The sequence below is a fragment of the Nasonia vitripennis genome, chromosome 3 (genome assembly GCF_009193385.2).
Source record: "Nasonia vitripennis strain AsymCx chromosome 3, Nvit_psr_1.1, whole genome shotgun sequence".
NCBI lineage: Eukaryota > Metazoa > Arthropoda > Insecta > Hymenoptera > Pteromalidae > Nasonia > Nasonia vitripennis.
The window spans coordinates 6,739,384-6,755,115 of record NC_045759.1 but is presented as its reverse complement, the minus strand read 5'-3'; the positions used below and the strand labels follow the sequence as shown (position 1 = coordinate 6,755,115).

At 31.1% G+C, this 15,732-nt stretch overlaps 6 protein-coding genes across 24 annotated transcripts in view; 5 read left to right on the top strand and 1 right to left on the bottom strand.

Annotated features, from left to right (window-relative positions):
- Positions 1 to 15,732, bottom strand: part of LOC103317425 — a 219,560-nt gene that overhangs the window by 71,622 nt on the left and 132,206 nt on the right. The gene's annotated exons all lie outside the window — the stretch shown is intronic.
- On the top strand, positions 382 to 2,738 carry Or65 (odorant receptor 65). Of its 2 annotated transcripts, none has more exons than XM_032597741.1 (6): positions 382 to 1,114; positions 1,180 to 1,516; positions 1,578 to 1,817; positions 1,899 to 2,234; positions 2,310 to 2,430; positions 2,519 to 2,738. In XM_032597741.1, the coding sequence occupies exons 1-4, from the start codon at positions 876 to 878 to the stop codon at positions 2,049 to 2,051; spliced, it is 969 nt and encodes a 322-aa protein (XP_032453632.1). In that variant the 5' UTR covers positions 382 to 875; the 3' UTR covers positions 2,052 to 2,234; positions 2,310 to 2,430; positions 2,519 to 2,738. The 2 variants fall into 2 exon arrangements, with proteins under 2 accessions (XP_032453632.1, NP_001177505.1); NM_001190576.1 differs by lacking the exon at positions 2,519 to 2,738 and having other exon boundaries at positions 876 to 1,114; positions 1,899 to 2,012; positions 2,079 to 2,234; positions 2,310 to 2,363.
- Or66 (odorant receptor 66) lies at positions 6,908 to 8,477 on the top strand. The gene is made up of 6 exons (NM_001190577.1): positions 6,908 to 7,149; positions 7,264 to 7,591; positions 7,670 to 7,906; positions 7,989 to 8,099; positions 8,168 to 8,323; positions 8,421 to 8,477. The coding sequence occupies exons 1-6, from the start codon at positions 6,908 to 6,910 to the stop codon at positions 8,475 to 8,477; spliced, it is 1,131 nt and encodes a 376-aa protein (NP_001177506.1).
- Positions 9,043 to 11,539, top strand: Or67 (odorant receptor 67). 2 transcript variants are annotated; one of them, XM_031926078.2, is made up of 6 exons: positions 9,043 to 9,486; positions 9,689 to 9,890; positions 9,977 to 10,225; positions 10,297 to 10,407; positions 10,466 to 10,621; positions 10,810 to 11,539. In XM_031926078.2, exons 1-6 carry the CDS (start codon positions 9,245 to 9,247, stop codon positions 10,861 to 10,863), a joined length of 1,014 nt encoding a protein of 337 aa, XP_031781938.1. In that variant the 5' UTR covers positions 9,043 to 9,244; the 3' UTR covers positions 10,864 to 11,539. The 2 variants fall into 2 exon arrangements, with proteins under 2 accessions (XP_031781938.1, NP_001177507.1); NM_001190578.1 differs by having other exon boundaries at positions 9,245 to 9,486; positions 9,563 to 9,890; positions 10,810 to 10,863.
- Positions 11,677 to 13,199, top strand: Or68 (odorant receptor 68). Its single transcript, NM_001190579.1, has 6 exons — positions 11,677 to 11,921; positions 11,998 to 12,325; positions 12,445 to 12,669; positions 12,746 to 12,856; positions 12,919 to 13,074; positions 13,146 to 13,199. Exons 1-6 carry the CDS (start codon positions 11,677 to 11,679, stop codon positions 13,197 to 13,199), a joined length of 1,119 nt encoding a protein of 372 aa, NP_001177508.1.
- Or69 (odorant receptor 69) lies at positions 13,551 to 15,730 on the top strand. Of its 3 annotated transcripts, none has more exons than XM_031926080.2 (7): positions 13,551 to 13,822; positions 13,954 to 14,198; positions 14,271 to 14,598; positions 14,682 to 14,933; positions 15,039 to 15,149; positions 15,220 to 15,375; positions 15,581 to 15,730. In XM_031926080.2, exons 2-7 carry the CDS (start codon positions 13,954 to 13,956, stop codon positions 15,635 to 15,637), a joined length of 1,149 nt encoding a protein of 382 aa, XP_031781940.1. In that variant the 5' UTR covers positions 13,551 to 13,822; the 3' UTR covers positions 15,638 to 15,730. The 3 variants fall into 3 exon arrangements, with proteins under 3 accessions (XP_031781940.1, XP_031781939.1, NP_001177509.1); XM_031926079.2 differs by having other exon boundaries at positions 13,552 to 13,885; NM_001190580.1 differs by lacking the exon at positions 13,551 to 13,822 and having other exon boundaries at positions 15,581 to 15,637.

Genomic DNA, 15,732 nt, shown 5'->3' with positions numbered 1-15,732 from the left:
TCTGTTGTATCATGTAAATAATAATAAATTATATTTTTTCAAAACGTCTGCGTACACTGGAGGCTACTCGGTTACTCTGACGGACGATATTATCAATCTACATATCTCAACACTGATGAAACCTATTTATATTTTAAAAACTCTCTATTGTATGGCTTATGGTGGTTACTGTCCATCTCTTATATCAATAATCTTTAATTTAAAATTTTAAACATACTTTTAAATAATGTATTTATTGTGTTCATATCTATTGAATCCTTGTAACAAATACTGCAAATTCACAAATATTATTACTGAGTCACAATTAATTTTATTTCATTTCACTAGCAGTTGAAGGTAATGTGGATAATATATTTCTGTACTTTTAGAATTAAATTTATATAGACAACAAAAAAAGACAATAGTATGGCTTATGATAGCAGGTATGAAAGCTTATCGCGTGATGTGTTTCCTCATGCTGAAGCGGAATGCCACGACAACTGCTGTGCACACAATTTGTTTTATTCATAATGCTAGCAAGTACGACAAAATCGTTCAGTGATACGTTTCTCTCTACGAACTTCTTCGACATACAAAAGAAAAAGCGTCCTTTATGCACACGGTAGTTGAATATTTTAGGCGCGACGTCACCACTTCATTGTTTTTGCATTCGGTACGCTGGAAGAGAAAAAGAGCAAATCAGTATTAGTGCGACTGGCAGCGAGTATTGGTCACTCGTTTGTTGTGAACCCATAACTGATTGTAATAATTTTTGCTCTGGCCAAACAATGAAAAGGCACCTAATGAACATTCCATTGATTTTCGCTCTAGTTATATATTAGGACAGAACTCAACGTTCTTTCATTGCAATCCATCATCATAAGACAAAGTACACCATGAGCATCCTTAGTCGACATGTTAAAATTGGCTTGTATGCGATTGATGCTTGGCCAGGAGTTTCATCGTCTGGACTTTTTTTCCTCGTGATGGCATACATGACATTTAGTTTAATATTTCAAATTTTGAACACGACTGAGATGATAACCCAATTGGATTTGTTGATGAATAACTTACAAACAACTATGCCAGTGATTTTAGTTGTACTAAAATTATCTGTATTTCGTGTAAAGTGTAGGTAAGAAATCACAAAATTTCAACAAAAAGTTTCATTTAATTATCAGACTTTTTTATCTTTATTAGAAGTGCGAGACTTATAATAGCTGACATGTTGAGTGACTGGAAATGTATTAATGAAACTAAGGAGCGAAAAGTTATGATGAAGAATGCTAAAATAGCTTTTTATTTGTCAAGTACAATTGCTATCTGCTACAATGGACTTATACTATCGTATCTTCTAAAAGCTATTCTCGCTTATGAAACTGAAAATATCTATGACAGAAAATACGTCATGCAAGCGACTTTTCCAATAAATGCCAAAAGTTCACCTGTATTTGAAATGCTGTGCCTGTTCCAATTCACAGTATCGGTATTTGCTGCCAACGGTCATGCTATTCTAGAAGGACTACTCACAACCTCCGTAAGCAGTTTACATTTTCAAATTGTTAAATGAAAGTTCAATTTCTGTTATATCCTTTCAGGTCTTACACGCGAATACGAAAGCTTTTGGTGTATGTCAAGAAATAACAAAATTTGCCAAAAGTTGTGAAGCTAATAAGAGTAGGAAAAACATCGTAGAAGCTAAGCGAAGATTAATAAAACGACATCTCTATTTTATAAACTTTGCAGAAAAAATTCAAGAAACTTACGCGTACATATCGTTTTTTCATTTATTTTTAATGACTTTGATTAATTGTATAGTAGGGTATATGTTTATAAACGTAAGTTCCATTCAAACAAAATATTTTGGTTTTTGGTTTTACATGAAATCGTTGAATTAACCAATAATTCATTTTTCATAGCTCACTATAAATAAAGATAATATTTCTGCATTGTTATTATGCATAGCGTATATGTTCACAGCTTTATCAGCTGTAGGATCATACTGCATTGCTGGAGAATATTTAATGTCGCAGGCAAATATTTTTCGATTTTTTGCATATTTCTTGAAGTGAATTATAATTTATACAACTTGTTTGCAGGGTTCATTAATCTTTGAAAAACTGTATGATTGTCCTTGGTATAAATTCAAGCCAGTTGATACTAAAACATTTATTATCATGTTGATGAAAAGTCGTCATTCAGTGACTATTACTGCTGGAAACTTTGGCGATCTTTCACTCGTATACTTCACGAACGTAAATATTACTGTTTATTTGGAAAAAATTGAATAATATTTTTAACCTCACTAACGCATTTAAAATGTTCGTTAGATTATAAAAACATCGGTATCTTATTTATCATTGGTGCGAGCTGCTACTAATTAGATAATGATATTTTGATTAATGTTAAATAAAGGATTCTTATTTTGCCATTATATTATGGAAAATCAAAGTAATATTTATACTTTAAAATATTTACTATAGTAGTAATGATAATGCCATTGCTTGTTGTATAATTATGTTACGTATAATTCTTATAGGTGCACAAAGTAATGCATCAAGAATAATGTATGATAGACTTTTATTTTCTACATTATCTTCATGGAAGAACGACAGTATCGGTCGTGGAAGAGTTTCCAACTTCTCCGTCTAGATGTCGCCACTCACATCGTACAGAAGTCTTCTGCAATGCAACTTTAACTGGGCTTCAATTTTTAACAAAAAATATTTTAAATGAATAAATCACATACTTTTAAATAATTCTTAAAGGTGCCATGTTTTTTATGAAATTTTATTTCTATTATTAGATGTGTTTTATATGCATATATTATTGTAAGTGAATGCAACCATGACAATAATATTTAATAATCTAGAAAAAACCTTCTATGAAAGTGATAAGTATGGTAAAAAAATACTGTAAATTGATTTGTTTAACCATCTAGTTTTGTCTAACTCCATTAAAGGTAATGGTGAATTTATTGTGTTTTCTATTAAACTTCATCGTTCTATTAAAATCTAATTGTGAACTTGAAAGGCAAAATACATTTGAAGTTACTATTCCTCTCTGTATATTTCTAATTGAATTCTCACGAACAATGAGTTATTTAAAATACTTATTCTGATGTCAGCTCTCTTAGTCATCTTGAATTTTCTTTCCACTTCATATCTTTTTTCGAATTGTTCATCCTTGTTTCGACTATTCTGCAACGTACAGAACAGTATGGAAGGCTGAGTGTATCGACCAGCGTCGGCAGTCATGTCCTTGAACCTGACTCTCGCCTGGGAAAACTTCGGTAGAGACTCCCCGCTCGCCCCTCTGGGAAAGCAGTCTGAGCCTCCGACCCAGCTCAACTTGTACAACCCTCCTTAGTATTTGTTTGTTACTCGCTTGATCTATCTTTTTCTATCGCCGAAAAACAGCGAACGCATTTATTGGCAATAAATATCATTTGAATTGTGTATTAACTTGCATTCGTAAATGTTTTAGCTTTCTAGTTTAAATATGGTTAATTATTGTACAAGTACAAGATCAAAATAACATTTTCATAAACTTTAATTATTTTTCTATAGAGTATAAAACACCTTCTATAAATATTGTATTAAATGTACACCATCCTTAATTTTCAGCTAGCTTATAACTCCTTTAATTAGTCTATGAAAACTTTGTTCTAGGTCTTCCAGCTGGCCAAGTAAAATCAAACAGAGAAACTCTCGGTTACCGATACACACTACTAAGAGCAAGTACGGTCATCCCTTTGTTCTTCGCCGCCTCTAGAAGACTCCGTAAAGTTTTTTGCCGTGTGGCATTAAAAGTTCCTCAATGGCTTCAGCAAATTTGTTCGTGTCAAACAGCGTTGGATGAGATACGGATTTTTCGCAACCGCACGATGAGGGTGAGACAGTATAACTGTTGGTCTGACGTTCCTGCGAGCAAAGTAAGGAGCCTCTAAAGCCCTAAGATATGAGGGTGGGCGCGAAGAAAGCTATTGAAGGACTACGAATGGAGTGTGGATCAGAAGAGGGTGCGTGAGTATATGCGTTCAAAACAGAAAATGAGATTAATAAGCTTTAAGATTCGCAAGTAATAAGGAACTTTCGGTTAAAAGTTCTATTCGGAATTATAAGACTTGTGTACAAGAATATCACGATAACTAAGATTTGGAGGGGTTGTATAATGGAGTACAAAGGCGGTATCTCTGTCAGACATCGAGTAATATAATACCGTACGCAATTATTCGGCATCTGCACAATACCAACAAATTCGTGAATAACACATTTCTCAGCATGACTTATTCCGAGGTATGTACTGTAATAACGCACGTACGTCACGTAAGTCGTAAATTGAAAGGGCGAAAGTTGAATTTCGCGCGACTCCAAGAAGCCCTTTGTGCAGTACATCGGAAGGGAAAGATTCGCAGAGCCAGAGAGAGAGAGAGAGAGAGAGAGAGAGAGAGAGAGAGAGAGAGAGAGAGAGAGAGAGAGAGAGAGAGAGAGAGAGAAAGAGAGAGGGAGAGAGAGAGAGGGAGAGAGAGAGAGAGAGAGAGATCGGTATCTTGGTAACCGTTCCCTTGTAGTCCTTTGTCAAATGGGGCTAACAAGTGAGGTAGTACTATAGAGGGGGGTCCTGCTTCGACGATAGAGAGTCCCGATAAAGGGATTCCCGTTTCAGAGACGAATTCGCTCTCTGAGTTTCTCTCCTCGTCTCTGGGAGTGTTTCAGCATCATTAGTCTGACGACACTGTATAGGAAATCACGATGCTAATTTTGTTTGCTACTAGCACGTGTGACACGCTATAGGCTATATGGGGCGCATTATACATTTTAATGTTACCGAATCACGTAATTTTTCTCCACTTGGTTTTGTTTAATTTTCAATACCTAGAACATTACATAAATATCAAACATTAGAAAAAATAAAATTTCACTATATCATTTCTTATAGAATAATTTGAATTGAGTTTTAAGAGTACGGCGGATCCTAATCGTAAAGAGAATGAAAGTAATAAAATTAAAGTGCTTTTGTAAAACATAAACTAGCTATCGGAGAATAAATTTTATAACTAAATAAAGTCAATCATGCGATTCTTTTATAAATTATAACAACAGCACTATAGTTTATAGTAAACAATAAAAATCACAGACTCTTTTTTTATTTAATCTAAGCTGTGCTTAAAGGGCCTAGCGATTAATTTTGATTTTCACATTATTCATACTCTTGTAGAAAGATTATCACAGGCTAATCTTCGTGAGATTCATGTGCCGCCGTTTGCGGCAAAATCATTATTTGGGATCGTTATCCTTATCGGTGATACATCGATAAACCCCCCCTCATTTTCATCGATCAGTACCTGATAAGCGTCTAATCTAATAGAATGACCATCGCGATTGGAGCACAGATAAGGGATGCGGTTAACGATAACGCGTATAACCATTGATATACTTTTCGACTCTCGAACTATTTACATTTTTCCATCGCACCTAACTGCATTAGATTCAGCGCGGACGTAGACAATTCATCGTGTTTTGTTTGGCGTAATTAATGACTGCGATAAAAACAGGATTTATACACTTAGTTTCAAACAGTTATGAATATCAGCCGCGAGACACGTATATTTCATAGAGATACATTAATAGATATATTACTAGAAATTATAAATTAATCATATTCTTTTTTCCGTGGACATTATTGCTGATAAACACAATCGCGGAATATTCCCAGTTTACAATGGAACAATGGGATCTTCGTCGGTAGCATTTACCACTTCCATTGTTTCAGCATGGAAATCAAGAGCTTGCGCCGGTCACATAGACGAGGGTCACAACGTGAGATTTGCTACGCCAAGGGCGATTTATTCGTAGTAACAAATGAGTCTACAGTGGCGGATTTAAGCGGATTAGGATTCTGTACAGCAGCTAAGAATTGAATTGCACGAGAGAGAAAAGCATTAAGTGGAAAAAATCACTCTATCGGTTGAGGGAAGGCTGAGTAACGTCAATTACGGCGTAAGAGTATTGAATTTGTTACGGATGAATTTTAAACTAAAGATTTCCTCAGTTCTTATATTAACCAAGATTTGATGAATTTTTTTTTTATTGATGAAGCTCATACTCATTCTGTTATTAAGTACAAAGAGTCAATTCCCAAAATTCCTTGTCAAGATCGACTTCCCAGAGTTTGGATCCGTTTCTTATGAGCCTAACAGTAGAGAAAGTACACGTCGTGTCAGCCGCTGAACTGATCATGTGAAGTTGTTGCAATATAATTTGAAAATTATAGTGTTGAATAATATTTTCTAAAGTTTTATTGTTCATTTCTCATTTGCAGCTCATTTACGTAAATATAAATTTTTACTGTTAGATAGTACTAAATAACATCTTAATCGGACAAAGCAAAACCTCACTCGAATTTAACGATTAGATAAAAGTGTTGGATTTTTAATAACTGTTTAAATCCAAATCTTTATTTGCAGCACACGACAAGAGCATATCAATGCATTACTTATTATAGATTAAACTATTTGGTACGTTTAAGTATCCGAAATAAGCAGTACGAAAACTACGATAACTATAAAACATTGTTAGAACTACAAAGAGCTTGTACACCTCTAGTCTTGCGTACAATGTCGTAGCTGTTTCTTGAAACGGTTATTCACGTATTAAAATGATCACTATACTCCGCTAACACGCTGTATGAATTTTACATCGCATGTACAAGCTCGTGAGTACCATATTGTGTATTGTAATAGGAAATGAAAGCTTAATATATCACCCTGGGAACTTGATCAAAACAATGATATGCGTTGTGTGGTGCAAACCGTATCTAACAGAAACGCTTTCATCTTTCACAATCATTGCAAACTTGTCAATACTACAGAACAATTTTGTAGTTCTATAAAATTTCATGAAACTATTTTCGAATAAATTTAATAATGATACCGATATTTAATAAACCGCTAGAGTGTTGTTTAAAAGTGGCTGGTTTTTGGCCATACGATTTTAACATGTTGGGCCCTGTCGCGATAACCTCAATGCTTGTTACTACACTTCCTTTTCAATGTTGGAATGCATTTGCTCTAACTGAAAATTTGGTTGTTCTAATGGATAGCCTAAGTGATATTTTCACCGAAGTACTAATATACATAAAAATTTTCATACTGTGGAATCATAGAAGGTATATCGTTTGCATATTTGATATTTAACTTATTTACCATTTAAAATATGGCATGTTTATTCGCCGCTTCATATTCAATTTTTATTATGCGCTTATTCGATATTCGATATGCAGAGAAATAAGAGACTTATTAGAAGAAATTGGCAAAGATTGGAGTATAAAATCAATTCCGACAGAATGGGAAAACATTGCCGACTATTGTCGCATTATTTGTAACATTGACGTAATTGTATATGCCAGTGCTTCAATCTTATATTATCCAGATTTACTAATGTCGTATTTCGGCAAACCTGTGAACGAAAGGCATATGTTATTTCAATCGTATTATCCATTTGATTACCGCCGTTCTCCAATTTATGAAGTCATAAATATAGTATATTTTTTTCAAGGAATATTAATGATAATTGCTGACTCAGTAAGCAAAACCCTTTTTATAAGTATGGTAAGTAATTACTCAAAGAAGTAACTTTTTAAAGTTCAATTAATTGACACATATTTTATCTAAAAACATATTTTACAGATTTTTCATGTCAGCTCTCAAATATATGAACTCAGAAATAATCTAGAGCAATACTCACGCCATTCTAACGATGGTTATGAAAACAAAAATTTTAAAAGACTGAAGCTTGTTGTGCAACAGCATCTAAAAATTTTAAGTTTAGTTCGCAGAATTGATCACATTTATTCTTACGTTGCGTTATTTCAAATAGTATTCAGCAGCATAATTATATGTGTCACAGGTTTTGTTATAATTACAGTGCGTTATAATAAAAAGAATTAAAAATTGATATAGATCACAAAACACTTATAATTTAACATATTATTGAACACATTTTTAGGCAATGGAGTCTGCTAATATCATGCTGCTTGTAAAATTTATGACTTTTATTATTGCAATGTTGGCACAAGTTTCATACTTCTGTTTTGCCGGCCAATATCTTCTTAATAAGGTAAAATCATCACATCATTTTTTCAACTTCGGAACTCAAAGACAGTTTAACGTCTCTCGTATGTTTAGGGGGAATCGATAGTTGAAATGATAAATAGTTCTTTCTGGTACAATAGTCAGTGCAAAGACGTTAAAGTACTAATATTTGTATTGACTAATGCTCAAAAACCACTGACAGTAAGCGGTGCAAATATATTTAATCTTTCTGCAGAAACATTTACTATGGTGACATTTTTGTTTACTAACTGAAATCATAATTTTATTTTTTATTGTATAATTAGTAAATATCGTATTTATTATAAATACTAGACATTTTTTTCAGATTGTAAAAACTTCAGCTTCTTATTTATCAGTTCTCCGAGCAATGTACACCCAATAATATAATATTAATAGCACATTTTTTATTAAATGTATACCTTTAATAATTATAAACTTATTTTACATTAAATGTAATATGACTAATGTATAAGAAGACGTTTTAGGTAAGATGTGATACTGTATGTTATACAACCTTTTATACTATGAATCTTTATGTTTATTTTTATACTCCTTTCCGATTAAAAACTTGTACTAATACTTTTTTCAAAGTAAAAATAATAACTTAATAGTTAATTAGCAATGCAAAAAACAAATCATATTAAAAACTTTTCGGCACAACTTAAAATGCAACTGATCTGAAACAAAGTAAAGGTAGCTGCAAACTGCACTTCTTTGATACAAGAGTCTTGTGTTGTATTCATGCGCACTCATTTTTTTCTTTTGCGCACTATTATGGCCATTCATGCATACTTTAACATTTACGTATACGGAAGAAATAAAATAGTAAACTATAATCTTTTTCTCTCGGGTCATTTGAATGCGCAATGAAGAATAATATGTATACCATATACATCCATGAGCACTGAAGATTCCAATATTTTCTATTTTCTGATCTGAGTGCTGAAAGATTGATGCATTACCCGGGGAACTCGATCAAAACAATACAATGCATTTTCATTGGTTGAAGTTAGTAAATCAGACGTGAAAGTTTTTTTCTCCCATTGTAGCCCAACAATTGGTTATCAGTTTTAGATTAAAACAAATGACACTGGATACACTAATGCTATAAACAAGCATTGAATTAAAATATTTATTTTAAAAGCTAATATGATATTATTAATTAATAAACCACTCGAATACAGTTTAAAACTATCCGGTTTTTGGCCATTCGAATTTAATATAATTGGTTCATTAGCATTGATTTCAACTTTAGTGACAACTTTACCTTTCCAATGTTGGCAAGCATTCAATTTTACAAACGATTTCGTATTACTGATGGACAGCTTGAGTGATATATTGGCAGAAGTTTTAATATTTCTCAAGCTCTTTGCAATGTGGAAAAGTAAAAGGTTAGATAATACTTTTTTAAATATCAATTTATAATCATGTATATAGAAGAAAACTTTTATACTTTTCAAATCTTAGTTGTATTACTATTATACTGCGAGAAATATTTGATGAATGGAGCACTGAAAAAATACCTGATGAATGGAAGACTCTTGCATATTATTCTAGAATGTTTTGCAATATTGACACTTTAGTATATTTTAGTGCAGCTGCATCGTATTATCCAGATTTATTAATGTCGTACTTCGGAAAGCCAATTGAAAATAGAAAAATGCTGTTCCAGTCGTGTTATCCATTCAATTATTTGGGTTCTCCAACTTATGAACTCATCAATCTTATGCAGATGATCCAAGCAGTAGCAATGATGGCAGCAGATTCTCTGAGTAAAACTTTGTTAGTAGCATTGGTAAGAATTATTTAATTAAAGTTATCAATTAATAATACTTTTTAATTTGCTTCACTTTTATTCAAAGTATTTTTCAATTTTCATAGATTTTACACGTCATTGCTAATATAGATCTGCTGAAAAATGAAATAAGAATTTATTCTACCAATATTGCTAACACATGCAACCACACTAATAATAAAAAGAGTACTGTTGACTTGAAACAAGTCATAAGTCAACATCGAAAAATTTTGTACTTAGTTCAAAGTATTGATAATGCGTATTCCTATGTATCACTTTTCCAAATAGTATTTAGCACCATCATCATTTGTGTTACGGGATTTGTGATAGTTACGGTATAGCATACAGAATTAACAACTAACTGACGTATTTTAGAAAATTACTTTATAAAATGATTTATTTTCAGGCAATGGAGTCTGCTAATATAATACTTCTGTTCAAATTCATTTTGTACATTATAGTGATGCTGTCTCAAGCTTTTACTTTTTGTATAGCTGGACAATATCTCCGAAATGAAGTACGTTTTCAATAAATCAAAATATTATTTTAATCTAAAACTATAATATTTTTATTAGGGGGAATCGATCATACATGAAATATATGACTGCCTGTGGTACTATACAGAACCTAAAGAAATTAAATCGTTGATTTTTGTTTTGAAAAGCGCTCAAATACCTTTAACTTTAGGTGGAGGAAAATTATTTGAACTTTCGACGAATTCTTTTACAATGGTAAAAATTGTTAGCTAATAGATCATCGCTCTTTATGAAGACTAGCACAGTTCAATCTTTCTTATAAGAGAAGATCAACTTTGAATGCGTTCGATTGACTAAAAAAAAATTTTAATGTGCTAGTCTTCGTAGAGAATGACGAGATTGTCCCATTCAGTACCTAATATTTTAAAATATACATTTTTTAGATTGTAAAAACATCTGTGTCTTATTTATCAGTACTTCGAGCAGTATGCGTTTGAAAGCTAATGTATCAAATGTAAATTCTATATAATATTAAATTTTCGATAAAGATGTTGACTGTAAAACTAAGAATTATGGACAGAAATCAAATTAAACAACATAAACATATTTTAATATCACATATTATTGTAAATAATAAAAACAATAATGATTTATGTACAAAGTATATTTATTTGTAAGTCTACTCACAGCATTATTTATTGTTAGATGTGCATTTACCAAGAAAACTCAGTCGATATAAATTTGAAAGTTTTACGAAATTTATCAAAAAATTTCATATATTTTGTTTAATGACCGTTAAAAGATTTAGAATCTGTGGATTACAAAAAATATTTTTTAACTTGATCTTTGCAAGAGCCAGGAACGTACTCTTTACATGGTACAATGTAATACACAAGTTCCATGTAACTGATACGACACAAACATAGATTTTTCTTACGGTATAAACAAACATTCAATTCATTATTAAACGCATGATGGTATGCAATAAATCTAATGATAAATCTTCGGATTACAAGCATCATTCACTGTATGTGATCTTTCTCAATTACAATGAAAAATTAAAATCACCTAGGAGACCTTATACAAACAGAGGACGTACTTTTCGATTGGTTGCAATAAGGAATAAAGGTGGAGCTTCGTAAATGGATACATTGAATGTCTTCAGTGCATAGAAAACCGTGAATGAATGTAATACTGTATTTTACAAGTTTTACCACTTAAGTTTTTTACTGGTATTAGCCAAGAATTTCATACTATATCCGAAGACAAATAACAAGAACTGAAAATTTGAGATAACTTTTGCTTCAAACATGAAAATACCTATAATTGGCATTCCGTTAGAATATACGTTAAAACTAGCGGGCCTATGGCCAGATCAATCGAACATTCTTGGATCCATAGTGATGGGGTCAGCTCTGGTTACAATGATACCCTTTCAAGTATGGGACACTATAAATGTATCTGATAATTTAGTAATGGTGATGGATAATTTGAGCAACATTTTGTCAGAAGTACTTTTGTACACAAATTTTATAGTATTATTATTAAATAAAAGGTTTGATTTAGTGCTTACTATACTAAAATTTTTTAATTTAAAATGTACAATTACGCCAGACATTTCATTATATCAGTTATCTTGATGACTTATTACGTGAAATAGCAGATGATTATAAAAATAATATAGTAACAGAAAAATGGTTGAAACTTGATCAAAATTCACGTCGCTTTTGTAATTATGATTATGGAATGTACTTAGGTGCATGTTGCTTATTTTATCTACAATTTGCTTTGATGTATACACAAATGCCATCTGAAGATAGGATAATGTTATTAAAAGCATACTATCCATTCGATTACAAAAGCTCTCCAGTATTTGAAATCATGTGCTTTATTCAAGTTATTCAAGGACTATTAATGTGTAGTATTCAAGCTTTAAGCGAATCTTTATTAATAGCATTGGTAAGAATTTTTAAATAAATAGACTTAAGTAAAAATAATATTAGTACACAAGTTTGAACAAATATTTTTCATTGAAATTTATTAGGATATTCCGTAATTTATAATTTTGAATGTCGTAGGTTTCACATGTTAGTGGCCACATAGATTTAATGAATAAACAAATAAATGTAGTTTCTAAAAGCTACGACGGCCAAAACTCTCTTACGTTAAAACTTGTAATAAAAAGTCATTTAAAAGTTTTAAACTTAGTTAATAAAATTGAGTCCGTATACACTTATGTATCACTCACTCAAGTCTGTTTGAGTACATTTATTATTTGTGTAACTGGATTTGTTGTTCTTACAGTAAGCTGTTAAAGTATTTCATATATTTTTTTAACGTGTGTTACGTTTATGTAAATTTTTTCTATAAAATTTTTAGATGAATTCAGCGAATGAAATAGTGGTGATGATTAAATACATAATGCTTTATTTTACTTTGCTGTGGCAATCTTTCTCTTTCTGTTTTGCTGGGCAACATCTTTTAAACAAGGTAATAAAGAACTAATATTTAACTCACATTTTTTTTAAATATATAATGATTCTCTCTTATAGAGTGATATGATTCCTTATCAAGTATATGATGCGTTATGGTATAAAGCTGAAGCTACAGAAATGAAAGCCATACTATTTATTATAAAAAGAGCACAAACACCATTGTCACTAAGTGCAGGAAAATTTATTGCCTTATCCGCTCAAACTTTTACATTAGTAAGTTTTTGCAATTGAATTTTTATTTTCTAGAAGTAAATGATTCTAAAAACAGTATATATGTATTGTAGATAATAAAAACATCTTTTTCGTATTTATCCGTACTTAAAGCTAGTTATGCGTAGCAGAATGTACTTAAATTAAAAGAGCTAATTTATAGATAAATACTGAACGATTCACTGATGCTATGTATTACAATGATACAATATCTTATACTTAGATAATGTTACAAATTACTAATATACAATATTTTTGTTAAGCGCCTCACGAGAACTTACCATTTCGTTTTGTATAAAATTTGTATAGTATTTTTCAGACATATTTTTTAATCGTTACGATCTCTGCTTCTTTTCAAACATTTTCGATTTTTATACATTTTTTATGAATATAGTTCTAACATTAAACACGCTTTATAAGTGAATATAAAAATTCGTCTTTTGATAATGAAAATAGAAAGTAAATTTAACTACATTGCATTGAATTACTTTGCTCGATCCCATAGAGTTGAGTTCATTCATACTAAACAATGTACATCTGAACGATTGGATTCCACAGCGCAGACGCCGTTTGTTTGCTCAATCGTAGAATTACATGTTGCATTAATGCTCCTTTATTTGCATAAACCTGGGGAAATGTAGCTTTCAATTGCAGTTATCATTGTACAAAAGACCTTCTTGGAAAATATGTACCAAATGTAGATCTCCTTGGATACTCATACAAAACAAAATGCTTATTCAGAATTGTGACGGTAAGGAACTACAAGTGAAATTTTCTTGACGTGCGGAGACAAATTATTTTAAGTAGTTTCAATGTAAATGTTTGTGAATTTCTTGTAAACTAAGTTGTACGGATAATTTTTATTGTTGTACCTTTATCTAGATGAAAATTCCAATGGTTTACTGGCCGCTGGAATATACTTTAAGAATTAATGGTCTATGGCCTGGGGAAAATAACATTTTAGGATCAATTGTCACAGCATCTGGTATGGTTCTCATATTACCTTTTCAAGTCTGGGATGCTATAAAAACAATAGACAATCCTATACTACTAATGGATAGTTTAAGTGATATTATGACTGAAATTGCTTTGTACGCCAAACTTATCATAATGTGGTTTAACAGACGGTTAGTACAATTTAATTTAGCAGAACATAGACCTATTATTTTCAGAAAATATATTTTGCATGAATTTCACAGATATGTTGTTGATGTTTTAAAAGAAATATCGAATGATTGCAATCAAAATGATGTTTCTCAGAACTGGACATTACTAAATTATAATGCTAGACGTTTTTGCAAATACGATTATAGTTGGTATATTAGTGCAACTTTGCTGTATTATATTCAACTCGTAACAATGTATATAGAAGTTCCGGTAGATGGTAGAGAAATGCTACTAAAATCATACTACCCATTCGATTACAAAAGTTCTCCAACTTATGAAATCATGTTGTTTCTTCAAATTATTTTAGCAATGTCTATGGCCATTGCAAATGCAATGACTGAAAGTTTGTTTATTGTATTGGTATGCTTAAAAATCTTCAGTAATGCATATATTATTATAACGATTATAATTATATTACATCAAAATTTATATCCTTCACTAAGATTTTGCATGCCTGCAGCTACGTAGATCTACTGCTAGATGAAATAAAAATATTTTCTGACAACTGTAATAAAAAAGTTTTAAATATTACAGACTCCAATAATATGCGTTTTTATGTACACGTTATCTTGAAAAGACATATTCAGCTTTTAGAATCAGTTAAAAAAATTGAAAATATTTACTCTAATGTCTCGCTAGTACAAATGTTTTTCAGTGTTATAACCATCTGTGTTACAGGATTTGTCATGATAACGGTATTCCTCATATAAAAAAGTTTTCTAAAAATCAAAGAGCACATGCACGTAAAACATATTGCTGTTTTATATTTTCACAAAAACGTAAATTAAAAAATGTTACAGGCTCTAGAATCAAAAGACATAGTACTTTTGATTAAGTTCGCGACATTTATTTGGTTTTTGTTATGGCAGATATTTTCATTTTGTTTCGCTGGTCAGTACCTTCTTAATAAGGTAACTAGTAGATATATAAAAACTTTTACAAGTTTATATAATTATAATCATAAAATAATTATTTAATGAGGGCGAGACTATCACTGGGGCAATGTATGATTCTGACTGGTACAACATCGAATCAAATGATGTAAAAGCTATTTCGTTTATAATAAAAAAAACTCAACGTCCATTGTCAGTGACTGCAGGAAAATATATACCTCTATCAGTAACCAGTTTTGCAGCGGTAAATAACCTATTTTTGTAAATATGTTTAAATTTATTAGATCATGTATGAACAATATTTGCGTTTATTCTATGATGTATTCAAAATGTGAATGAGCTAATTGAACAAGAATCCAAACTACATGTATATACACACCTCATTTTACTTTATAGCTAGTCATAATATTGTCGCTATATTGACCTTTTTATTATTAATTTTTTTACAGATAGTCAAAACATCTTTTTCATATTTATCTGTACTTCGTGCTAGTTATGTAGAATAGAGTACAATAAAATGTACGCATATTGATTTCGTACAAATTTGACAAGGTTGTATAAACTATATTGTTTTGTTATATATAAATTAAAAAACTTGTGT